This window comes from Cnephaeus nilssonii, assembly GCF_951640355.1.
Source record: "Cnephaeus nilssonii genome assembly, chromosome: 5".
Lineage (NCBI taxonomy): Eukaryota > Metazoa > Chordata > Mammalia > Chiroptera > Vespertilionidae > Cnephaeus > Cnephaeus nilssonii.
The window spans coordinates 81,225,533-81,252,241 of record NC_137076.1 but is presented as its reverse complement, the minus strand read 5'-3'; the positions used below and the strand labels follow the sequence as shown (position 1 = coordinate 81,252,241).

The 26,709-nt window shown below is 40.3% G+C and overlaps 2 protein-coding genes across 2 annotated transcripts; both read right to left on the bottom strand.

The window, feature by feature from the left end:
* Nucleotides 1–7,319: 7,319 nt before the first annotated feature.
* Nucleotides 7,320–15,321, bottom strand: LOC307099083 (uncharacterized protein). The gene is made up of 3 exons (XM_079770279.1): nt 12,904–15,321; nt 11,472–11,500; nt 7,320–9,917 (listed from the first exon to the last, which is right to left on the bottom strand). The coding sequence occupies exons 1-3, from the start codon at nt 15,270–15,272 to the stop codon at nt 7,504–7,506; spliced, it is 4,812 nt and encodes a 1,603-aa protein (XP_079626405.1). The 5' UTR covers nt 15,273–15,321; the 3' UTR covers nt 7,320–7,503.
* A 7,798-nt stretch (nt 15,322–23,119) lies between these two features.
* LOC307099478 (protocadherin beta-5) lies at nt 23,120–25,826 on the bottom strand. Its single transcript, XM_079771063.1, has one exon. The coding sequence runs from the start codon at nt 25,696–25,698 to the stop codon at nt 23,311–23,313; it is 2,388 nt and encodes a 795-aa protein (XP_079627189.1). The 5' UTR covers nt 25,699–25,826; the 3' UTR covers nt 23,120–23,310.
* Nucleotides 25,827–26,709: the final 883 nt, after the last annotated feature.

Sequence of the window (26,709 nt, the reverse complement as noted above, 5' to 3'; positions counted from 1 at the left end):
CCTTCATCCACTGTAAGTAATAATTTAAATTATTGTTCACATATAATCTCAATAGCCAGCATCTCCAAGGGTATGCAATGAATACTCTTCAAATTAACAATAGCAAGTAATTCATTCTTACTTTTGTGAAAGTGCTCCTATTATTTCAACTTTAGCTTTGATGGTTGATCTCTACCTGTGGTAAATGCTCCTTTTTCGATCAAGAAAGTTTTCTTCTTTTTCTTTATGCTTTCATATTTTAAAGTAATTTTTGACATGTGTTGAAATTGTACCTTTATTCTTTAGCTTTTTAATTCTCGAGTTCTTGATATAAAGACAGTTATCCATGATGTATTATTGCTTTAGGGCAAAGATGAATTTGATGTGTCACCAGTGTTTTAGGATTTTTCTGGCCCATGTTGTTCTGTGTGTGCATGAGTGTGTGTTTAACATCTGTGGTTTTGGTGTTAAAATATCCAGCCTCATAGAATGGGTATGGAAGATTTCCCTCCATTTTTTTGCAACAGATTAGTTTTTATATTCATACCATCTGTTTCTACATGCTTAATTACAACTTGCCCTTAAATGGGCTGGGTTTGGTGGGTTCACTCATGGTAAATCTGACTCTTCCATTTTACTTTGGTTATTACTCTACACAGGCTTTGTTTTCTTTGAAAGTAATTTGTATCTTATTTTAAAAACCATTCATTTAAAAACCACTTAAATCTATTATGCCTTCATTATATTATTTAACTTTAGATATATCCCTATTCTTATTAGTAATGTTTAGTATTTTATCTCCTTTTTATTCATAGGGAGAGTTGCAAGGTATCTATTTTACTTACCTTTTAAAACTCACTTCTTCAAAATACTACATAACCTTGGTTCAAAAATCTAATAGTACTAAGAGGCTTATAATAAAATACAATAGTTTTCTGCCCCTTTCCTCTTCACTTTCCTAGTTCTGTTTCCAATAGGCAGCTAATTTTAACTCTTTTAGTTACTTCTTGTCCTACTAATCTGTATTCTGCTATATTTTGATTAATTCATTTTAGACATTATCAGTTGACTCTATTGTGTTGGGTTCTGTTTTAGCTCTTCTACACTTTCAAGGAACTTTAATGTCTTCTTTCACTCTCAATATCATTATATCATTATAAGAGCATTGCTGTGTCTTAATTATATACTTTCTCACTTTTTTCTTGAGGTTAACAATTGCTTTGCTTTTTCATTTACTTGTATATATATATATATATATATATATATATATATATATATATATATATATATATATATATAATGCATTCTTCCCACACTTCTAACTGCCTCTCAGTACAATTTTGCACATGGTCATTCCAATATCTCCCAATATATCGATTTTCCCTTAAATTGAGTGGGTGGTATCTACATCTGCTGCACAACTATCACTCTGGGATTTTCCTTTGTTAGTATTCTTGGAATTTTTTCTTTGCCTTTTATTCTGGTTGGATCTCCTTTTTCTAGGATTTTATTTCTTCTTTTTTTGTTTGTTTGTTTAGCTTTAATAGATCACATCATCCAATAGTTTCATCCAATTCATATGTGCCAGGGGACTTGATGATGATATTCTTCAAAATGCCTGTCTCATACAGCTCCAACCTGGACTAGTCTATATTTGATACACAACTGTCATCTTGGGATGATCCTTCAACATCACCTAGAGATTCATTTCATCTCTATTCTGTTTTCGATCTTCTTCTTTCTATTTCTTCAGACTTCCTCTCTCTTAGATTACCCTTTCATTTTAATATCTTCCAGTAGTTTCCAGAGAATGGTAGATGAGAGTTAAATTATGTTGTGACCTTATGTGTATTAAATTATTTTAACTTTACCCTCAAACTTGATTGGAAGTTTGACTGATTATAGAGTTTTAGGTTGGAAATAATGTTCACAATTATAAAATATTTTGTCAATGAGCCCCTTAAATCAATGTGTTTGTTAGGAAGTCGAAAGTGAATGGTATTTTATATCTTCTATATGTGTCCGGTATTTTTATTTCTTGTTGTAGTATGTTGTCATTGTCCAAAGCATTTTAAATTTAATACTGGTGTGTCTTGGTTTGAGCTTATTTTCATCCATTGTACAGGAAAATTGGTAAACTCTTTCAACTAGGAAACTCATTTCCTCCAGCTCTTAGGCATTTTCTTGAATTACTTCATTGAAATTCTTCTGCTCTTTTTTTAAAATTACTACAATTCAGATGTTGGACTTCTGCTATGGACTCTAATTTCTTTTTTTTCTCTCTCCTGTTTGATATTTTTAAATACTTTTGCAATATTACCTGAGATATTTTCTTAATTCTGTATTCAAGCCCTTCTACTAAAACTTCCATTTATTACATTCATACTTTCCAAGGGCCCTCTTTCTGTACTTATTTCTTAGATGAAATAACTTCTTTTCTCATCTGTTATTGATAGCGGGTAGTTTATTCTTAAATCTTTAGTTGTTTGCTTTGCCTGTTCTCAATAAACCTCGATTTCTAAAATATGCATGTAAGTCTCACAATTTCTCTATTCATTCTTTGGTTATTTGCTTAAATATCATTTTATTAAAAGCTTACTATATCAGCTAGAATTACATTCTATATAATTTCTACATATAAATATATTCTAAATAATTTCAGCCTGAAGCTATAGACAAGCCCATAACAACAATAGCTTACACAAAATAGAATTTTATTTTTCTCTCATAAAAAAAAAAAACTAGTGGCTGAATTGTGCTCCATGATATCTGGGACCCAGTCTTGTTCCATCTTGTTGCTTTACCATCTTCAGGACATGGCCTTCACCTCATATTCCAAGATAGCTGTCTAATATCCAGCAATTACATTTCTATTCAGACTAACAAATAAGAGAAAGAAAAGGCTGCACCTTCCTTTTTAAAGACTACTTTCATGAAGTATTCCATGGCACTAGGGCTTAGTATCTCTCTCTGGCTGTAACTTAGTTACAAGACCACTCCCAGTCACAATAGTGGTTGGGAAATATAATCTATAACACACATATCCACATGGGCAGCTAAAACATTGGAGGTATATTAGTAATAAATAAGGGAAGGAGACACATATTTGAGTAAAATTGGTAGTGTATATCATACCCAGATCACACCTGTAGCCCCCATTGCCATTAGAAACAGATATTAAATCAAATAAATTGATTTAATTGGTTATTAGCAGAGCATATGATTTTATTTCTTCATATTGATGGTGTGTTTTGTAGCCAAAAGAATTCTTTTTTACTGAAAGCTTAGCCCTCAAAGCAATAAATTCATTTGCTGGGACAAGACCCTTTGAAGCAATGATGCTTTCCAAGCATGTATAATATCTGTATCTATTCTACTTCCTATTAAAACTTTAAAAAATCCTCACCCAAGGATATGTTTGTTGATCTTAGAGAGAGAGAGGAATGGAGAGAGAGGAAGAGAGAGAGAGGGAGAGAGAGAGAGAGAGAGAGAGAGAGAGAGAGAGAGAGGTGCAAAACTCCCATATGTGCCCTGACCCTCACGTGGATCACCAGAATTCCAGGTATGTGCCATGAATCAAACCCACAACCTTTTTGGTGTATGGGATGATTCTCCAACCAACTGAACCACTTGGTGAGGGTGCCCAATTTTTTATGAAAGCCTGTAATATAGGGTAAACAGCGTGTCAAGATAACAAATCTTATTATAAGCCCACAGAGCTTTTGAAAATATTTGCCCTCGAGCTTTGACCTGAAGCTATTTGGGGTTAAAGAAATATAATTCAAGGCTCAAGGCCAACCAAAGGTGCAGCATATTATGGGAAGACCCTCCCCATTTTAAAGGGACCCACAGAGCTACATCAACAATATAAAACCAGTATAACACCAACAAATCTAAACCTGACCCCTCCCTCCAACTCCAGGGAATTATATAGAAGGATCTCTGGTGTTAAGTAGAGTGGAAGAAAAAGAAAAGAAACCATGCCTGGGAAATTGTGCCTAGGTTTGGTCATCATGTGTGTTTGTATTTTGAATATTCATAAATTGAGTTTCAAGGAACCTGAAACCATAAATTTGGCTTGTGGTGGTCCCCTACTGATAGTGTTTCTAGGATTCTGGCTGAAACTACTGAAAATCTGGACCATACAGCCTAGGCTTTAAGGAGACCCTACAAATAAATACTTAAGGGTAATCAACCATATAGTCACTAAAGAAATAAAGACAACATGAATAAGAAGAGTCAGAAACAATGCAGCAAAAATTGACCCACACAAACTTCACATATTGGAAGTATCAGATTTAGAAACCAGTTATACATAGTAGATATAAATAAATAACTGACATACTTGAAAATACCTATGTGAAACAGATAGAAAGGGTACACTGAGTTCCAGGAAAAAAGTGATACAAAATTATCAAAATCAAGACACAACCTGAGAAAGACAATGGAGTTTAAAAATAGAAAATAAGTAGCCTATAGGTAATGAAAATAGGCTTCAAACTTAATCCTCATCAACATTTAATACTAGCATACAATGGAAAGCTCTACCAGGTTCTGAAGGAAAGAAATTATGGCTCAATAATTTTATACCCAGCCAAGATGTTGGTCAAATATAAAGAAAACAGTACAGCAAACGGGGGGGAAATCAAAAAACATATCATTAGCATTCATGAGAGCTTATTGAAAACAACTACTTAAGAATGAAATGTAGCCTACTTATAGAAAAATATAGAGAAACTATGATGAAATGACTAATGTAATATTTGATGCCAACAAATCTATGAGGAAAAGAAAATTGACTGAAAAATTTTATGCCCAGAAAACTTGTACTTCTCAAGTATGTGAGAATTTAAGATATATAGCATGTAGCCCTGCTGGTGTGACTCAGTTTGTTAGAGCATGCCCCATACACCAAAAGGTGGAGGGTTTGATTCTGGGTCAGGGCACATACCCAGGTTGCCCTGGGTTCTATCCTCTGATAGAGGAGTGTATGGAAGGCAACCAGTCTCCTAATCTCTCTCTCTCTCTCTCTCTCTCTCTTCTTTAAAGAACTACATCTGATGAAATACAGCAAACCAAAGGATGAAAAAATAGAAATGACTGAGGTCTGGGAAAGCTGGGATAAAACAACAGTGAAGACTGCATTTCATTCCTGTTTGAGCACACCAATTTATCTCAATTCCCTCCTGAAACCTCATCTAAGCAATAGAGAGCAAAGATTTAAAATAAATGGACATATAAAGACAAAACAAATGGGAGAAAAGTAAACAGCAAGGAGACAAGTCAAGAAATGCCTTCAAAATTCTAGCCGCAAATAATTCCTAACTTAAAATTCTATACCAAACAAAATTAAAAAATGATTTTCTAACATCTGAAATCTTCACATGTTCAAAAACTTAATAAATGTATTACCAAATATTCCACAGAAGTCAAGGCAGTAAACCAAAAAGGAGAAAGACATAAAGTCCAGGAAATGAAATTAAATTCAAGAGAGAGACAAAAGAAATTCCCAGGATGGTGAATAAAGTGAGTTCCAAACTGCCAGCTATACAACACGTCTACAGAGCAAATAATATACAACTGAGCAGGAGTTTGAATAGCTCCGGGATGGCTCCAAGAAAAAATAATGGAACTGAGAGATTTCTTGGTGAGTTTAATAAATACAATGAGTTTTAGACTTTAGAAAGTATAGGGATAAGTTAAAAATCTGTACATAGAAAAGTAAAGTGAAAATGAGGCAATTATTTACTTGAGGTAAAGAAAAGAAACAAAATCTCAGTACATCATGAGGTTCAATTGTAAGCGATATTTCCATAGTCATAATTATATAAACACTATTAAAACAGAATTTTATATAATATTGCTATGAGAGAGGAAGGGGTAGAAAAAATGTGCAAGTATGTGTGTGTGTGCATGTGCCCCTAAAGAAAAGTAAATGGATAATATCTAAAACTAAAATTTAAATGAAAGCATTTTATAAGCATATTATTTAGAAATATGGAAGTAAATATGGAAACACAGTAACATGCTTCAAAAGTTGTTACATCTGTACAGACTTGAATAATATTGAAAAGTTTGTAGCACCATATAACAAATTAAATGTCTAAAGCATAAAATGTCTAAACAATTATGAGAATTATCCTTTTAATATACATTATATATGTGATATGCATATATATAATAAAAAGTATAAAGTAAGGTGAGGAGAAGAGGGTAAAAGTGTAAGGATTGACTTGCTCATTTTAAAGCAGGCAGTTAAATTATGTTAATATAATAATATTGTTTTTAATCTTATTGGGATTATTTAATTAAGCTCAAGCAAGTTCTATAGTTTCATATAATGAGTTCTACAGTCTCATTATATGCAAATAAAATCTGGTAGTTTTCATTATAAAGCTAGCCATGCATTATAGGTCCAGTTTACAACATTGTTTCTATCTATTAACTTATATTAAATCATAGAAATATTTTTAGAATGATATTGACTTAATATTAATAACTACTTCTGAGTGCTGGAATAATGATGTTAATTTGCTTTCTTCTTATTGAATATATTTGAATCATGTGACTGTATATTAAAAGAATGAGAATCATTTACATACTCAAAATCATTTATTATAAAAAGGTAATCATAAGTCTACCAATATTTTTCTGCTTTTTTTTTATTTAACAGGAATTGAATCCTTTAAAATTATAGCAGGTGGTCTAACTAAATGCTATCAATTTTGAAAGAAAATATTCAATTTAGAAAACATCCAGCTAAAATATTAGTTCATTTGAAAAACTACAGCAGTGTTTTTGAAACAACATTACAGGAACCAAATAATTCATGAGGTCACAGTAATTTTTGCATAAATGAAAATTATTTTTAAAACTGAAAGCCATCATTTACAATAGTTAGACTCATGCTGATGATAATCATTAAACACAATTCTCTTAATCATAACAACATATCAATGAACAAGCTAAAATATCAGGAATCTGAAAACATTTGTAACTTCCAAAAATCTTACCCCGAAATCCTGAGAAACGCCATTGCTCTGCTATTGTAGGAACATGCAAAATGTGAGGGGGAAAACCTGACAAAACAACAAAAACACCTAGAGATTCAGAATGTGAAATACTTCAGCAGGTTGCAATCACTATAAATATGGCAATAATTATGAATGTGTGAATATGTAAGCCTTTCTGTGAATGCAAGAGTTGGGAAATACCCGAATGTATATTATCATTTATCAGGTCTTGTCAAGATAAGATTCCTGATTGAACTCAAAATTATTTCTAAAGTTAGAGTTTTCATCGGTGTCCCTCCCAGCCCCTTCATCCAGAAACTTGAGGACAGTTGGTTTGAGGAACGTGAACTTGCTGGCTCCTAAGCTTCCGTTAAGACACACCTCATACTGGTCCCCATGCCACTGAAATCCAAAAGGGAAATCCAGGCTATACTTAAAGTTAGGATTTTTGTCCATGACGCTCTCAAACTCTGTACCTGGAGGAACTAAACATCTTACAAAAGACAGTGCATCATGATGAGATTCCTAATTGAATCCCTAAGTTATTCTGGAAGGTGACATTTTCCTCTATTTCTTCATTAGTGCCTTGGGGTAGGAGGTTAGGGATAATCGGCTTCAAGAACTTGAATTCATTTGATCTGGAGCCCCCCGTCAGACACACCTCATACTGGTAGCTCTGGGACAGGGTCCCAGTACCCGTCACGTCCACCAGGTGGCCCGGAAGGTGGCCCTCAGGCACCGAGCAGCCACCCACCCAGGCGGCCCTGCTCCGCCTGCACAGCCGCACCGCGATGAACGCCAGCACCGAGAACAGGAACAGCGACGACACCGACGCCAACGCGATCACCAGGTACACGGTCAGCGGGTCGGCCTGCGCCTGCTCGGCCGCCGCTTCGGGCAGCGGCAGGTAGGGCTGCGAGAAGCCCTCCACCAGCAGCACGTGCAGCGTGACGCTGGCAGACAGCGCGGGCTCGCCATTGTCCTTGACCAGCACCACCAGCCTGTGCTTGGCCGCGTCGCGCTCGCCCAGCAGCCGCGCCGTGCGCACCTCGCCATTGTGCGCCCACACGCCGAACAGCCCGGGCTCCGTGGCCTGGAGCAGCTGGTACGACAGCCAGGCGTTCTGGCCGGAGTCTGCGTCCACCGCCACCACCTTGCTCACCAGGTAGCCCGGCTCGGCCGCCCTGGGCACCAGCTCGGTGCAGGGCGCAGAGCCGTTCTGCAGCGGGTACAGCACGAAGGGCGAGTTGTCGTTGGCGTCCAGCACCTGCACGCGCACCAGCGCCTGGCTGCTCAGCGCGGGCGACCCGCGGTCCGTGGCGCCCACGCCGAACTCGAACGCCCGCAGGGCCTCGAAGTCCAGCGCCCTCAGGGCGAACAGGTGGCCGTTGTCCGCGTTGATGGACACGAGCGAGGCCAGGGGCAGCTGCGGGTCGTGGGGCGGCAGCAGCGAGTAGGTGACCTGGGCGTTGGCGCCCGCGTCTCTGTCTGTGGCGCTGACGCTGCCGATGTGCAGGGCGGGGCTGTTGTTCTCGCGGAGGAACAGGGTGTAGGAGGTTTGGGTGAAGGCGGGGGCGTTGTCGTTGACGTCGGAGACTAGCAGGGTTATGTTGTGCTGGGTTTTCAGCCTGGGGGTCCCCATGTCGGTGACGGTGATGGTGATGTTGTACTCGGCCTTGTTCTCTCTGTCCAGCGGTCCCTCTGTTACCAAGGTGTAGAAATTTTCTACAGTAAGTTTCAGTAGGAAGGGGAGATGGTCTTGGATGAAACAAGTCACTTTGCCATTGTCTCCAGAGTCTGGATCTGAAATTCCAAAAACAGCTACCACAGTGTCTGGGGTGTTTTCTGGGATATCACTGATGAGCAATGACATGGTCAGTTTCGGGGCGTTGTCATTTATATCCATCACTTCTATGGCTACGGTGCATTTTCCAGAAAGGCCTCCACCGTCCGAGGCCTCAATTTCCATTCGGTAAGACCGAATTTCCTCAAAATCCAACATTCTTTTTAACCGAAGTTCTCCCGTGACTGCGTTTATTTCAAACACCTGAATGGCTTGATTTGAGGATTGGAAAAACGAGTAGGAGAGCTCGCCGTGGGTCCCAGCATCTAAATCTCTAGCGGAGACAGTGATGACAAGGGAGCCTACAGGGCTGTCCTCTGAGACCTGCACCTCATAGAGCAGCTGAGCAAACTCAGGGGCGTTGTCGTTTATGTCCAGGACTGCAATAACAACCTGGCAAGTCCCAGTCCTGGGCGGCGACCCACCATCCAGCGCCGTGAGGGTTAACCTGAGCTCTGACTGCTCTTCACGGTCCAGTGTTTTGTCCAGCACCAGCTCGGGGTACCTCCCGCCATCGCTGTGACTGCGAGTGAAAAGGTGGAAATGAGGGTTGGTGCTAATTGTGTAGTTCTGAACTGTGTTGCTGCCCACGTCTAAATCCTGAGCTGTCTTCAAAGGAATTGCAGTCCCAGGATGGCTGCTTTCCGGGATTTTCAAGAGGATTTCCTGCTCCAAGAATTCTGGGGCATGGTCATTTACATCTCGGAGCTGTAGTTCCCCTTGAATAAACTGCAGCGGGCTTTTCAGTAACACCTGGAAATGCAGTATGCATGGATCCGTGGCACCACACACCTCTTCCCGGTCCAACTTTTCTTTGAGGAGCAAATACCCACTCTTCTGCTCGAGCTGCAAATGCTGTTTGTTCCCTTTGGGTAGAATCTGGGCGCCACGCGCGGCCAGCTCCCCTAAGCCCAGACCCAGATCTTTTGCGAGGTTGGCCACAAAAGAGCCGCTCTCCCTCTCTTCTAGAACGGAATAGTTCATGGTCGAACCGCCCGCCTCCCACAATAGTAATAGAATAATAATGGCGGTCACTTGCCTTTTCCGGGGCGCTGTGGGTAGCGGCGTCTCCATCCTTCCTCCTTGTCCAAAAGATGCAGTATTAAATCACAAATGATTGCTTTGCAGCCAACTCTGCTATCTTAGTTCAATAACCTTGAGTCAGTTCCTAACATTGACGGACGTGGGGATGGGGACAGCGGCCTCTCTGAAACCCTCTGTCCCCGGTGGTGTAAAATGCTGCCTTTGCCAGCTGTCGCAGACGGCTTTACGGCTTTACGCAGTCTTGGAATCGCGGAGAGGTTTTTACTCTCTTATCCTGCAGCGCCACCCAGCGTTCTGTCTTACAACTTCAGGTAGTTTTCATTTCAAAGCACAATGGAAGAGCAAAAACGCGCTGAATGCCTTTTTGCGTACTCCTTTCCCCCTCACCTATTACGCAGTCTTGTTCAGGTAGCTAGCAGTAGTTGTGAGAGCAAAGTAATACCTATTTATCTATATTCATCTTCTTTATAAAGGTACAATTTCATGATTCAAAACTCGGCTGAAGACAAATTCATTTAGTCATTCAGTAAGTATTTCACTGTGCAGAAAAATTTCTAGCTTCTGGAGATGAAACAGTAAACACAAAAATTCTTGCTCTTGAGGAGCTTACATTCTATTACCAAAATATTAATTTGTTCTATTGTGTTAGAAGTTATGAATTTTTAAATCCAGTTTCTACTCCCAAACAAATGGAAATGTACCTGTATCTCCTGGCGGGGGGCGGGGGGCGGGGGGGGGGCGGGTGATGTATTGTCAGTCTCTGGGCTACATCGCCTTTGAGAATTTTTTTCCTTCATAAACTTATTGTGTGCACAGCCCACTAACATTCAGAGGAAATGGCCATTTATTTTATTAGAAGTCAATATAAGCTATGAGTTCAGGCAATGTCTTTGGAAGAACATGAAGAAGGCATAAAGTCAATGGAGTCAAAGATATACTTTCCAGGGAAGGGGCTTGACCTGTCAGCTTTTGATAAGAGTCCATCCCCTGGGACAATAGAGTTAGGTCTATTGAAAAACACCACTGCATCAACTAAAGCCATGGGAGTTGGAGTGAGAATGTCAAAAGAAGCAGTTTCCCCCAAGGAAGAATGCTATTCCAAAGAGAAGGTAAATATATGGGAATACAAAACAGTAAGTGTTCCCTACACTCATTGAACCAATTGGCAATCATCCATGACATAAGAGCCATGGCAGTTCACTTATTTGGATACAAAACACAGCCAATCATAATTTAATTATGCCCACTTCCATTTTAATTAATGATAAAAATAAAATATTCTGCCCAGCTGCTGTAGCTCAGTGGTTGAGTGTAGACCTATGAACCAGGGGGTCATAGTTCAATTCCTGTCAGAGCACATGCCCAGGATTTCAGGCTCTGTTTTGGGGCTTGATCCCAAGTGTGGGGCATGCAGGAGACAGCTGATCAATGATTCTCATCATTGATGTTTCTGTCTCTTTCTCCCTCTCCCTTCCTCTCTGAAATCAATAAAATATTTTTTAAAAAAAAATAAAATATTCTCTCAGTTGTCACTTTAATGTAATTGCCTAACTTTGATGGAAAGTTGAGAGGAATTTTTCATAAAATATAACCAACACAAATAAGACCAAATATAGTTAAACTATAAAAGTAAATGATTTTATGGTTAATAAATATAAATGATGCATATGCAGAACAGGAAGGGAAAAATTGGCATTCTCCAATAAACTGGCACTAATAACTTATTTAGCTCTTAACAGATATCACATATATAGAAGTTTAAGAAACTAGGAGGAGGAGTTTGAAAAATACAATTTGGATTTTACTAAACAATATAATACCTTACAACTTTCAAATAGTTGGATAAAGACAAGGAGATAAAATGTACTCTCAAGCATTTTATGTTCTGTAACTAGTGGCCCGATGCAGGAAGATTCCTGCAATAGGGCTTCCTGCTGTGCTCTCCCCCACCCTGCCTGCTTCCCTTCCTTCTCCCCACCCCACTGCCTGCTTCCCTTCCTTCTCCGCTGCCCCGCTTGCTTGCTTCTCTGCAGCTTTGCTCCCTTCTACAGTGCTTGGCTTCTTTCCAAGCTGTCTTGATATGCAAATTAGCCACCATCTTGGTTGGGTTAATTTGCATACTTGCCCTGATTGGCTGCTGGGCGTGGCTTGGCCGTAGCGAAGGTGTGGTTGATTTGCATATTACTCTTTTATTAGGTAAGATAGAGTTTTGGGTTAATGGAGGATATTTTCTATTAGAGAAAAAGTAAAAGAGTAATATTGAAAAATTTCACTTATTGGCAAGGCTACTATAGTGTAGAAAGAATATTAGCATTTCTGTATCCCTTGAAAATTATTTTTTAAGTTCACTATAGGAATGTTAACATTCAGAAAATATTTGTTAAGCATCTATAATTGACCTGGTGTTTTAAAAAGATCATCCTATTCTTACATGAAGCTCACAAACTAACTTAATGTGATGACAGTTTTGTAAAGTCTATATTCACAGAAAATATGTATTAACTATTATGGTTACTGAAATATACATAAATATGACTGGCTATCTTATTATTTAGCCATCTTTAGTGTATATCTTTATTATCACACTGTAGGTGTTACCCCTAAATCAGACTTACACTGGCAGATTAAATAATAACAAACATTTAAATTTTTTCTCTACATAGCAATAGTGATACAGGTGTCACCAACAGTTAGAAATAAAATCATACTTAAGGATGTTGGAATATAATTTTTGTAAAAAGAGATAGATGATTGAATTTCAAAAAAATTAAATTCTGAAGTACAAATTTACTTTTTATTCAGATTGTCAAATATAGTCAAATATAAATTAAAAACTACTAAGCGTGATGTAGGAAAAATGCTGTGTATATGCATTATCTGAATTTCTTTTAATTTTACCCTAAGGAACAGTAGTAGTTAATCAAAAAAGGGACCATCAATAACATGTAACTTTAAGTTAAAAGACTTTCAAACTTATTAAGTAGAGTTTAGCAGAATCATTCAATACTTAACTGAATGGGGAGCTATTCCGAAAAGTAGGGTTTTCCTTCATTTCCTTCCCAAGTTTCTTGAGGAGGGAAATTGGGGAGAATCGGCTTCAGGAACTTGAACTCGCTGGCCCCTGTGCCTCCCATCAGACACACCTCATACTGGTAGCTCTGGGACAGGGTCCCAGTGCCAGTGACGTCCACCAGGTGGCCCGGAAGGTGGCCCTCAGGCACCGAGCAGCCACCCACCCAGGCCGCCCTGCTCCGCCTGCACAGCCGCACCGCGATGAACGCCAGCACCGAGAACAGGAACAGCGACGACACCGACGCCAACGCGATCACCAGGTACACGGTCAGCGGGTCGGCCTGCGCCTGCTCGGCCGCCGCTTCGGGCAGCGGCAGGTAGGGCTGCGAGAAGCCCTCCACCAGCAGCACGTGCAGCGTGACGCTGGCATACAGCGCGGGCTCGCCATTGTCCTTGACCAGCACCACCAGCCTGTGCTTGGCCGCGTCGCGCTCGCCCAGCAGCCGCGCCGTGCGCACCTCGCCATTGTGCGCCCACACGCCGAACAGCCCGGGCTCCGTGGCCCGGAGCAGCTGGTACGACAGCCAGGCGTTCTGGCCGGAGTCTGCGTCCACCGCCACCACCTTGCTCACCAGGTAGCCCGGCTCGACCGCCCTGGGCACCAGCTCGGTGCAGGGCGCAGAGCCGTTCTGCAGCGGGTACAGCACGAAGGGCGAGTTGTCGTTGGCGTCCAGCACCTGCACGCGCACCAGCGCCTGGCTGCTCAGCGCGGGCGACCCGCGGTCCGTGGCGCCCACGCCGAACTCGAACGCCTGCAGGGCCTCGAAGTCCAGCGCCCTCAGGGCGAACAGGTGGCCGTTGTCCGCGTTGATGGACACGAGCGAGGCCAGGGGCAGCTGCGGGTCGTGGGGCGGCAGCAGCGAGTAGGTGACCTGGGCGTTGGCGCCCGCGTCCCTGTCTGTGGCGCTGACGCTGCCGATGTGCAGGGCGGGGCTGTTGTTCTCGCGGAGGAACAGGGTGTAGGAGGTTTGGGTGAAGGCGGGGGCGTTGTCGTTGACGTCGGAGACCAGCAGGGTTATGTTGTGCTGGGTTTTCAGCCTGGGGGTCCCCATGTCGGTGACGGTGATGGTGATGTTGTACTCGGCCTGGTTCTCTCTGTCCAGCGGTCCCTCTGTTACCAAGGTGTAGAAATTCTCCACCGACGGTCTTAGAAGAAAGGGGAGATTATCATCTATAGAACAAACAACCTGTTGGTTATGTCCAGAATCTGCATCGGATACACTGAAAACTGCCACTATCATCTCTGGCAGGTTTTCAGGGATGGGGCTGCTGAGTGACGACAAGGCCAATTCAGGGGCATTGTCATTCACGTCCAGAACCTTGATGACTATGGAACATTTTCCTGATAGTCCCCCGCCATCTGTGGCCTCAACATCCACGTGATAAGATTGAAATTCTTCAAAATCCAATGTCTTTCTCAGACGAATTTCACCTGTGATTGCGTTTATTTCGAAGGGTTGGTCAACGTCGTCGGTTTGAAGGAGGGCATAAGATACCTCTCCAAAGGATCCTGCATCTAAATCTCTCGCTGAGACGGTGATAACCAGAGAGCCCAGGGGGTTGTTTTCAGGGACTTGCGCCTCATAGAGTTCCTGAGCAAACTCTGGGGCGTTGTCATTGCTGTCCAAGACCCAGATCTGAATCTCTATGGTCCCTGACCGGGGCGGAGACCCCCCATCCAGTGCCGTGAGGGTCAGCCTGAGCTCAGGCTGCTCCTCACGGTCCAGCGCTTTGTCCAGCACGAGCTCCGGGAACTTCCTGCCGTCGCTGCGATTGCGGGTGAGAACATGGAAGTGAGAATTGGAGCTGATTGTGTAGCTCTGAAGGCTGTTGCTACCCACGTCTAAATCCTGTGCCATTTTCAAAGGAAACATCTTTCCTGGCGAAGTGATTTCTGATATTTTTAGGAGCATATCTCTGGCCGGGAACTCCGGGGCGTGGTCATTTATATCTCCCACTTGCAAGGCAGCCTGGAAAAACTGCAAGGGATTTTCCAGTAACACCTGGAAGGGTAGCAAACACGGCTCAGTGGCGCCGCACAGCTCCTCCCGGTCCAGTTTTTCATTTAGCAGCAAATCATAGGTCTGTGGGTCAAGCTGCAAATGCTGTCTGCTCCCCTTGAAAACAACCCGTGCTCCCCGCGCAGCCAGCTCTCCCGTCCTGAGTCCCAGGTCCTTTGTCAAGTTGGCCACAAATGTGCCACTCTCTGTCTCCTCCAATACAGAATACTGTATCGATTCTGAACCCACCTCCCACAAAAGCATCAATATAATGAAGGTTACCACTTGCCTTTTCTTGCGATGTGCTTTTGTTTGCGCCATTTCTATTGTTATGCCTGATTTCAGAGGAAAAATCCTTTTTCACTCGCAATCTCCACATCCACCGTCGACCCTCCAAAATGTCTTTGCTAAAGAGTTTCAAATTCGTTCTTTTAACTTCTCTGGCGATGACTGCCTCCCGGAACACATCTATTTTGGCTTTAGCTTAAATGTATTCTGTATTTTTTCTTGGGTTTCTCCGTGAAATGGCGTCCACCGGATCTGCAGAGCTTAGATTTAGTCTCTTAGCCTGTACTGCCACCACGCGTTCAAATGAATAACTTCATGAGGTGCTTGCCGCTCAACACAATTTCCAAAATCTGAGCATTACAAAGACTTTTAGTTCAAGTCGATGTTTCTCAAACAGGAGTGTGTGGACCACCTGCATAAAGAATTACCTGGGAGTCTTAGCCCCCCCCCCAAGTTAATTCTGGGCTCCTCTCCGAATCTTGAGTCAAATTCTCTGTTGGTGCTCATGGAAATCTGCACTTCAGTTTTTCTCAAGTGATCTTCACGCACACTAAGGTTTAATTGAGAATTACTCCCGCCGGTAATGTAAATTTCTTGTGATCAACTTTTATTCTTTAGCAGTGCACTTTATCTCTGATGAACAATGTAATTGTGAATACAAGAAATACACTGTGCAATGGTCCCAACAAAAACATCAGCAAGCCATACAAAAGTGAAAAGTTGGTTAGCAATACTGATGGTAAAATAAGCAATCATTTATCTAAGTTACATGACTTACAAAGTGGCACGAACAACAGACTTACTTTGTTTTGTGGTTACACCTGCCCAGTAAAGGGAACAATCAGACTAGTGGGAGGAAAACTGAGGCCAAGGAATACTTATGATGGAAATACCTTATCAATTAAATTACTTCAAAGAGGAACTAGGAGCCATCAAGTATTTGTCATAAGTAAGCATTTTAGGGTTCCACTTTATTTTTGTGTGGGTAGAGTTTGGTCATGATTTTATTAGACTTGTTCATTTTACTGTAACTTTTTAAATCAAGGTCTCCTCCTATATTAATTAATTAATCAAGATCCAAATATATTAACCTGTTGTAAGAACATATGCAATGCAGAAAACAAATATTCAAGACTCATTTCTACCATCCTCTCACAACAAGAATGATACTAGATCCTTTAATTATAGACCAACTAAGGTAGTGTGAAAGGTGAATAACATTTAAGTGGAAACAATGGAAATCAATAATAATAATTCATCCTGGCTATATCCATTCATATCTCATCAGTTTAGGAAAATGTATCTCTAAATATCCTAAAAATGCATTAAATGGGTCAGTACACATATAAGAACACAAATACACCAAATATAATTCATTTCAGATTGATTTCATATTTATTGAGAGATGAAATCAATTGAGTTCCAGCAAAATCCACTTTAGATGAGAGCCAAAATGATGGGAGATTTAAAATGAGGATATTTTTTTAAATATTTCACCTCTAGGTAAAATAAATAAAGCTAAATAAAATCTAAACTCTGTGCAGATTAAATAACTTTGTAGTTGAAAAGCATCCGTTTCTACCTAGAAGGATAAAATAGGATCACTGTGACCAGCATCCATGGTTCACTTGGTAAATGTTACTGAGAGTAGACTTCCCCACAAAATAAACTGATGAAGAAGCCAACAACTGTAAACAATCATAAACTTCCATCTACATATCACCCAGCTTCACAACATGCTGTCTTTTTCATTTATACATTTCCCTCCACTCTTAGCCTCCCACTCAATGTTTACTTTTGCATAGTTCTTTTCATAAGGTAATAGTCACACAAATTGAAATGCACTAATCTTAATGGTAGCAATTTAGCAAATGGACCCATCCATACAACCCACACCTCTTTGAAGATATAGAACACTGTCAGCATTCATCGGGAATAATCTTAAACATACTTCCCAGCTTACTTTTAATAATTAGGTGGCAAAACTTGGTCTCTTCTGAATACAAGATGGAAGACAAACAATGTAAAAAAGCACCATGCCCCATGCTTTTTATGCTCACATATGCTAATGTGAAGTGACAAAAAGTTTCAAGATTAATTCAGCTGGATTATTACCAGTGCATTGGGTAGTACTTTAACCAATGAAACATTGTAAAATATACTAAACATTATTTTATTTAGTTAGCTTATAGTTATTACATAACTAATCAAGTTGATTTTCATTTTTATGCTCGATGTATTTGCTTTCCTTTCATTCCATCAAACATTTAAAAATTCTTCAAGTTTATTTAAAGTGAAAGATAAAGGCTAACTTTCAAGGATGGATTGAATCTTTAAAAATTTTTTTTAAATTTAGTTATATGCAGGAAAAACAATAATTCAGAGAAAATAGAGATGTTTTCTTAAAGAAACCTCTCAATGGGAGACATGCCGTGGAAAGTTTTGAATATATGAAAGATTATCAAATCCTTCTGAAGAAATCTATTATTTTCATTATTTTCTTCCTGCTGTTTCTGTTGGTTTATCTTCCTCTTCCTTTTCTATATTCTTGAAGTGAGAGCTTACATGATTGATTTGAGACTTCTCCTCTTTTCGAATATATGCATTTAGTACTATAAATTTGCCTCTCTGCATTGCTTTAGCTGTGTCTTATAAATTTTGATATGTTGTCTTTTCATTTCCAATTCAGTTCAAAGTATTTTTATTTCACTGGAGACTTTGTTTTGATCCCAGGGTTAGTTAGAAGTGTGTTGTTTAGTTTCCAAGTATTTGACATTTTCCTATTATTATTTTTGTTCTTGATTTTTAGTTTGATGCCATTATGGTTGGATAACACACACTGTATGATTTCAATTATTTAAAATTGGTTTAAGTTTGTGTTATGGCCTTGTTTATATGTTCTATCTTGTATATATTATGTGAGCACTTGAAAAGAATGTGTCTTTTGGCATTGGATACATGTTCTAGAAATATAGATTAGATCCTGTGTTGTTGAGTTCTTCTGTATCCTTTCTGATTTTTCTGTCTGGTTCTATCATTTGTTGAGAGAGAGTATTGAAGTCTCCAACTTTAATTGTTGATCTGTCCAATTCTCCTTTAAGTTATATCAGTTTTAGCTTCACATATTTTGCAACTCTGTTGTTCTGTGTATGCATATTAAGGACTGCTATGTCTCCTTCTTTTATCATTATATAATGTTCCACTCTGTGTCTGGCCACTTTCCTTGCTCTGACATCTACTTTGTGACATTAATATGGCCACTCTTACTTAAATTTTTTATATTTGTGGAATATATTTCCACCTTATTACTTTCAATCTGCCTATATCATTATATTTGAAGTTTCCTGTAGCCAGCATATAGTTGATCATTTTTAAAAACACATGTTGTCCATCTTTTTGTTTTAATTGGTGTGTTCAAACCATGTATCTTTAATGTAACTACTGATAGAGATTAAGTTTGCCATTTTATTCTTTGTTTTCTATTTGTTCTCTCTGGGTTTTTTTATTTGTTTCTCTGTTTCCTTTTTTCCTGCTTTCTTATGGGTTATTAGAATAACTTTTAGAATTCTATTTTGATTTCTCTATAGTGGTTTTCAGTGTTTCACTTTGTGTAGTTTTTATAGTGTTTCCTCCATACATAACTCATCACAGTTTACTCGTGTTGTCATTTTACCAGTTCATGAGAAGGGTGGTAAATTTATCTCCCATTACAACTTTTATAATATATAATTAAATATTTCTTCTACCTACATTTAGAACTATATCAGACAGTGTTATAATTTTGGATTCAACCATCAAACATAATTTAGAAAACCCAAGAGGAAAAGGAAAGCCTATTGCATTTACCCATATTTTTGTTTACTGTGTTTTTTCTTTTTTCCTGATGTTTCATTTTATTTTTAATATATTTTTATTGATTTTAGAGAGAGAGGAATAAAGAAGGAGAGAGAGAGAAACATTGATTGGTTGCCTCCCATAAGTACCCTAGACAGAACCAGCAACCCAGGTAAGAACAGGATGCACCAGGGTGCACAGGATGAACCTTAACCTACTGAGCCTCTCTAGCTGAGCTAATGTTCCATTTTAAAATGGATTTCTATCACTTTGGAGAACTTCCTTTATCCATTCTTTTATGGTAGGTCTACAGGCAACATTTTCTCTTCATGAAAGATATTTTCACTGGGTATAGGCTTCTGGGTTAACAGTTGTTTTCTTTCAGCACTTTAAAAGTATTATGTCACTTCTCTCTGATCTCCATGGCTTCTAATGAGAAATCTACATTTCTCTAATGAGAAATCTACTATCATTCAAATTATTATTTTCCTATGGGTAATGTGTCATTCTTCTTTATCACTGCTTTCACGATTTTTCCTTCTCTTTAGTTTTCAGAAATTTAATGATGTCTTTTGGTGCGGATTTTTATGGTTTATCTTGTTTTGAATTTCTTAGGCTTCTTGAATCTCTGGGTCTGTGTCTTTTGCCAAATTTGAGAAGTTTTCTCCTTTCCTTCTGGGATTCCAATGACAAAATGTTAGATCTTTTGTTATTGTCCCATAGGTTCCTGAGGCTCTGTTATCTTTTTATGGCCCATTTTTTTTCTCTGCTGTTCAGATTGAGTAATTTTTATTTTTCTGTCTTCTAGTTCACTGATTTTTGTTTGTCCATTCTATTCTACTATTGAACTCACCAACTGAGTTTTTCATTTCATTGTATTTTTAATTTGTAAAATATCCATTGGCATTTCTTTATATCTTTTATTTCTTTGCTTCACTTTACATTTCTTTGTTGAAACTCTCATTTTTCATGTTTCAAGCATATTTGTAATTGCTTGAAGCATATTTTGAAGTCCATCTAAAAATCTTGGTAGATAATTCTAACACTCTGTCTCCTTGGTGCTGGCATCTATTAACTATTTCATTCACTTTTATATCTTTCCAGTTCTTGATATCACCCAGATGGTACCTTCCTAGATGTGCATGTACCCCAAAATAACTCTTGCCCAAGTGCATGAGATATATTCCATAATGCTTATAGCAGCATTCTTCATAGTAACAAAACTCTTAGAGCAACCCCAAAGTTGGTCAACAGTAAAATGAATGTAAAGGTAAAGGTGTATACAGTGGAATACTATAGAGCATCTAATGAATGAACTACATTAACATGGATGAATTCAAACTTAGTGATAAAAATAAGTAAGCCCATAGATGATCCATATTACATTAATCTACTTGTATAAATTGCAAAAACAGACAAAGCTAAACAATATGTCACTTAAGGATATATGCATATTCACTGCAACTGTAAAAAAATAACAAATAATGAATTAAAGATTCAGGATAAGTGTTGATTTTCATGGGGATAAAAGATTTAATGATGGAAGCACACAGGGATTTCCAATGTCTTTGCATTGTTCTCTTGCTTAAACTGAGTGATAGGTACATGGGTGAACATTTTATTATTTTTACTTTAAATCGCACATATACACTCTGTACACTTTTTGAATGTTTAATAGATTTAAAACGAGAGAAAGCAAAAACAAAAAAGCAATGTATCTGGAGTCAGGATGCCTGGTTTAAAATCCTGATTCCACCACTTACTAAAGTAATCTGGGCAGTTTACTTTAATTCTTTTTTAAAAGTATATATATTTTATTGATTTTTTTTTTTTACAGAGACGAAGGGAGAGGGATAGAGAGTTAGAAACACCGATGAGAGAGAAACATTGATCAGCTGCCTCCTGCATGTGCCCACAACTAAAGTACATGGCCTTGACCTGAATCAAACCTGGGACCCTTCAGTCCGAAGGCCCATGCTCTATCCACTGAGCCAAACTGGTTAGGGTTACTTTAACTCTTTATGTCCTAGTTTGTCCATCCCTAAAATGAGGATGTCAATTGTACCATTATTTTGAGGATTAAGTGAGGTATGTGTAAATAATTTAGAAAACAGCCAAGTGTATAGGCAGTGTATAACAATAATAATACATTATATATGACATATAATTTTTAATAATTATTTCCCCTCATGATCTACTTTTTAAAACTTTGAGACTCGTTTCTAAAGAAATAAAAGGAGTTTTCTGGAGAGCATTAAAATATTTAGTGAGATCTTGGAATCCCAGCATAAAATCTTTTGTCATTTGAAGGGCCAAGTGCTGAAGAGTTCCCTGCCTATTTATTACAATGCACCCTAAAGTAAAATCTGTTATTTTATAACCCTGGCCCTGAACTGATTCACACAGAACACCTTGTCACAACTTCCACTCAGACAGGAACTTGGGTGCAGACTGCCCTATCCTACAAAAGCAGAAAAGACATAGAACAGCAACCTTGACTATATAAAAGTAAAGATCCATTTGAGAGAGATTTGAAAGTGTAAGTGAGAATCAGATAACAGAAACAATAATCATTCTATTATTTTCTCTCATACAGAAAATTAGAAGAAACTATTGCTAGTGGAATAAGAAATGAAGGTTTCAGTTTGTGCAGAGAAGTAAGGGAAAATAGTGATATAGCTATGTGAAGGATGGATCAGAGAAGTTTACGTGTTCTAGGTACTAAACAATAATATCAGGAAATTAATTGTTTAATATTTATAAAAAGGTTACAGCCATATTCTTTAGTGATAAGGAAGTAAATATAAAAAGAGCTAGCAAATAAAAGGTTTAAAATGGGATAAAAAGAAAAACAGACAATACTAGGTGTTGATAAAAATGTAAAGGACCTGGTACATCCAAACACTGCTGTTAACAGTGTAAATTGGACAGCCACATTGGAAAACTATTTGGAAACATCTACTAAAAGTGAACATCTATTTACTAAATGAGTGGCAATTTTACACCTATGTATATAACCAACAGAATGCACACATAAATTTGCCAAAAGATATGTACAAGAATGTTCAGAGCAGTATTATTCAAACAGCCAAACCTTGCACAATCCAAATATCTACATACAGTAGAATGGGTAATAAATCATGAAATATTCATACACTGGAATACTATATAGAAATGAGAATAAAAAACTAAAATTAAAAGCAACATCATGAATAAATGTCATAAACATAATATTGAGTGAAAGAAGCAAAACACAAAAGAGAATATACTCTACTATTTCATTAAAAATTTTTAAACATGCAAAACTAAACTACACGCTCATTGGAAGTCAGGATATATGTTATACTTGAACTGGTAGTAATCTTAAGGGATCATCTGTGTGGCATCTGGGATGCTAGTAATGCTTCATTTCTTCATCAAGATGCTAATCATAAGTGTTCACTTTCTGAAAATACATTGAGCTGAAATTAAGGATTTGTTCATTTTTCTGTGTGTATATTACAATTCCATAAAAATTTTTGTTTAAAAAATGTTTGTCAGTGAGGTGAGAGCTAGGAAAGAAGAGTAGATAAAAAATTGTTGCTTTCATCATGTTTTCTCACATATTTATCAAATACATATTTTCCTGCCCTGATCGGTTTGGCTTAGTGGATAGAGCATCAGCCTGCGGACTGAAGGGTCCCAGGATCGATTCCAGTCAAGGGCATGTAACTTGGTTGCGGGCACATCCCCAGTAGGGGGTGTGTAGGAGGCAGCTGATCTATGTCTCTATCTCACTCTCCCCCTCCCTTCCTCTCTGTAAAAAATCAGTAAAATATATTTTAAAAATGCATATTTCCTTTGAAAATAAAATTAAAAAAACATGTAAAAACACTTTTAATTTTTGCTATTAAACATCAAATATACTTAAGAGTTTGGTGAAACAATGAACTGAATAGAAAAAAGCAATTAATATTGCATTTTATTAAGACAGTTAATGACAACAAATGCCAGGAAGAGGAACAAACATTACAGGAAAATCACCAGCATGAGGTGTAGGGATCTGAAATGCCATTATGCGAATGCAGGAGTCTAGATTTGAGTTTTCCAAAAATGGACAAGATAAAGTCCAATGGACAATTTACAAAAGGGAAATCCAGGCTATACTCCAAGGTGGGATTTTTGTCCATGAGCTCTCAAACTCTGTATCTGGAGAAATTAAAGATGTTACAAAAGACACTGCATCATGTTGAAATTTCTAATTGAATTCGAAGTTGTTTCGGAAGGTCATTTTTCCCTCTGTTTCTTCGATAGCGCCTTGGGGCGGAAGGTTGGGGATAATTGGCTTCAAGAATTTGAATTCATTTGATCCGGAGCCTCCAGTCAGACACACCTCATACTGGTAGCTCTGGGACAGGGTCCCAGTACCGCTGACGTCCACCAGGTGGCCCGGAAGGTGGCCCTCAGGCACCGAGCAGCCACCCACCCAGGCCGCCCTGCTCCGCCTGCACAGCCGCACCGCGATGAACGCCAGCACCGAGAACAGGAACAGCGACGACACCGACGCCAACGCGATCACCAGGTACACGGTCAGCGGGTCGGCCTGCGCCTGCTCGGCCGCCGCTTCGGGCAGCGGCAGGTAGGGCTGCGAGAAGCCCTCCACCAGCAGCACGTGCAGCGTGACGCTGGCAGACAGCGCGGGCTCGCCATTGTCCTTGACCAGCACCACCAGCCTGTGCTTGGCCGCGTCGCGCTCGCCCAGCAGCCGCGCCGTGCGCACCTCGCCATTGTGCGCCCACACGCCGAACAGCCCGGGCTCCGTGGCCCGGAGCAGCTGGTACGACAGCCAGGCGTTCTGGCCCGAGTCTGCGTCCACCGCCACCACCTTGCTCACCAGGTAGCCCGGCTCGGCCGCCCTGGGCACCAACTCGGTGCAGGGCGCAGAGCCGTTCTGCAGCGGGTACAGCACGAAGGGCGAGTTGTCGTTGGCGTCCAGCACCTGCACGCGCACCAGCGCCTGGCTGCTCAGCGCGGGCGACCCGCGGTCCGTGGCGCCCACGCCGAACTCGAACGCCTGCAGGGCCTCGAAGTCCAGCGCCCTCAGGGCGAACAGGTGGCCGTTGTCCGCGTTGATGGACACGAGCGAGGCCAGGGGCAGCTGCGGGTCGTGGGGCGGCAGCAGCGAGTAGGTGACCTGGGCGTTGGCGCCCGCGTCTCTGTCTGTGGCGCTGACGCTGCCGATGTGCAGGGCGGGGCTGTTGTTCTCGCGGAGGAACAGGGTGTAGGAGGTTTGGGTGAAGGCGGGGGCGTTGTCGTTGACGTCGGAGACCAGCAGGGTTATGTTGTGCTGGGTTTTCAGCCTGGGGGTGCCCATGTCGGTGACGGTGATGGTGATGTTGTACTGGGCTCTGCTCTCCCTGTCCAGTGGCCTCTCTGTGACTAGGGTGTAAAAGTTCTTGAATGTGGGTTTCAAGAGAAAAGGAATATCGTCCTGGATGCAGCAAACCATCCTGCCATTGTCCCCGGAATCTGGATCAGAAACACTGAAGACAGCAACTACAGTCTCTGGGGAGTTTTCTGGGGTCGAGCTGGCGACTTTGGACAGGGTCAGTTCCGGGGCGTTGTCATTCACATCCAGCACCTGTATGGCTACAGAGCATTTTCCTGAAAGGCCTCCGCCGTCTGTGGCTGCAATTTCCACGTTATAATATTGAGTTGCCTCGAAATCCAATGCCCTTTTCAGACGAATTTCTCCTGTTGTTTCATCTATTACAAATGGCTGAGTAACTCCATCGCCTTGGAATAGAGTGTAAGCTACATTCCCATACGTTCCGGCATCTGAATCTCGGGCGGCGACAGTGACAACTAAGGAGTTTAGGGGGCTGTTTTCCGGGACCTGTGCCTCATAGAGAGACTGTAGAAACTCAGGGGCGTTGTCATTGATGTCCAGGACTTCGATGCGGAGGGCAGTGGTCCCTGACCTGGGAGGAGCCCCACCATCCAGCGCTGTGAGGGTTAAACTGAGCTCGGACTGCTCCTCCCGATCCAGCGCTTTGTCTAGCACCAGTTCGGGGTATTTTCTGCCATCTCCGCGATTATGAGTGACAACATGAAAATGGGGGCTGGGGCTGATTGTGTAGTTCTGAACAGTGTTGCTACCTATGTCAAAGTCCTGAGCTGTTTTCAAAGGAAACACACTCCCTGGCTGGACGTTCTCTGGGATTTTTAGGAGCATTTCCCTGTCTAGGAACTCTGGGGAATGGTCATTTATATCCGTGAGCTGCAGATCAGCTTGAAAAAACTGCACCGGCTTTTCCAGTAACAGTTGGAATTGCAGTATACAGGGATCTGTAGCCCCGCACAGCACCTCCCGGTCTAGTTTTTCATATAGAAGCAAGTCCCCTGTCTTTATATCGATCTGCAAGGGCTGCTTGTTTCCTTTGTAATGGATTCGCGCGCCCCGAGTGGCCAGTTCCCCCACCCTGAGCCCCAGGTCTTTTGCCAGGTTGGCCACAAAGGAGCCACTTTCCGTCTCTTCTGGCATGGAGTACCTAATTGCTTCCGAGCCAGCCTCCCACAAAAACAACAATATAACAAGAAAGACCACTTGCCTTTTCTGTGGCGTTTTTGGAAGCGCGGTCTCCATTGTTCAGACCCAGTTCAAGAAGGTGCAGTTTCTTCAACGCGGTACAATCAATCCAGAGGGCTTCGTTAAATAACCTCGAATTAGATCTTTCTGGCTGAGTCGCACTAGCACGATGCCCTCTCTGAAGATCTCTGCCCCTAGATCTTAACTGAAATGCTGCCTTCTTTTAGGAAGCAATCAACGTTCTGATTTCCCAGCTTAATGGCGTCCCGGGTCCACAGAGCTCTTCATTCGAACTCCTAGCCTGCAGCGCCACCAGGCGTCCTTACTTACTATTGCAAATAGTATTTGCTATTTCATTCCAATTTGTAACTCTGATGTGTAGCAATATCTTTTTAAGTCACAGAAATGCTCCGGATCATATCTCCAATTCTTAGATATTGGAAGCTCTAAATAAACATTTGCTACATTGACTTTAAGTGCAAGAATACTTTTCAGAATAAACTAAAATGATACAAAAATAAAAAATAAAATGAACTTTCTTCATGAAGTACCTTTTGAGTACATGACAAAACTTTTTTGAGAGTTTTTGGTTTTATTATATTTAAGAAGTAAGTGAATGGATGTTTACAAAAGTTCACAATTTTACAAAAATTATTTTTAAAAATTATTTATTTTAGAGAGGGGGAAGGAGAGAGAGAAACAGATTTGTTGTTCCACTTATTTATGCATTCATTGGTTGCATCTTGTATGTGCCCTGATAGGAGATGGGACCCACAACCTTGGTATATGGGTAGGATGCTGTAACTGAGCTACCTGGCCAGAGCCTACAAAAATTACTTTTATCTTTAAATATACATCAAAAAAGGGTATAAATCATAAGTGTACAATTCAAAGAACTTTCACGAAGTGAATGCACTCCTATAAGCAGAACCAAATTGAAACTAAAATGTTATCAAACCCTGCAAGCCTCCTTCTGTCCTTGTCTGGCCACAACCCCTCCCCCGCAAAGGTAAGCACTCTCCTAACTTCTATTATTTTGTAGTTTTTGAACATTTATACAAATGGAGT

Coding starts and splice junctions, on each gene's coding strand:
- LOC307099478 (XM_079771063.1), bottom strand. CDS start 25,698: ATGGAGACCGCGCTTCCAAAAACGCCACAGAAAAGGCAAGTGGTCTTT.
- LOC307099083 (XM_079770279.1), bottom strand. CDS start 15,272: ATGGCGCAAACAAAAGCACATCGCAAGAAAAGGCAAGTGGTAACCTTC. Junction 11,501..12,903: donor AAACCCTACTTTTCGGAATA/GCTCCCCATTCA, acceptor TTACTTTTATAG/TTTAACTATATTTGGTCTTA. Junction 9,918..11,471: donor ATTTGGTCTTATTTGTGTTG/GTTATATTTTAT, acceptor CTTTTGGACAAG/GAGGAAGGATGGAGACGCCG.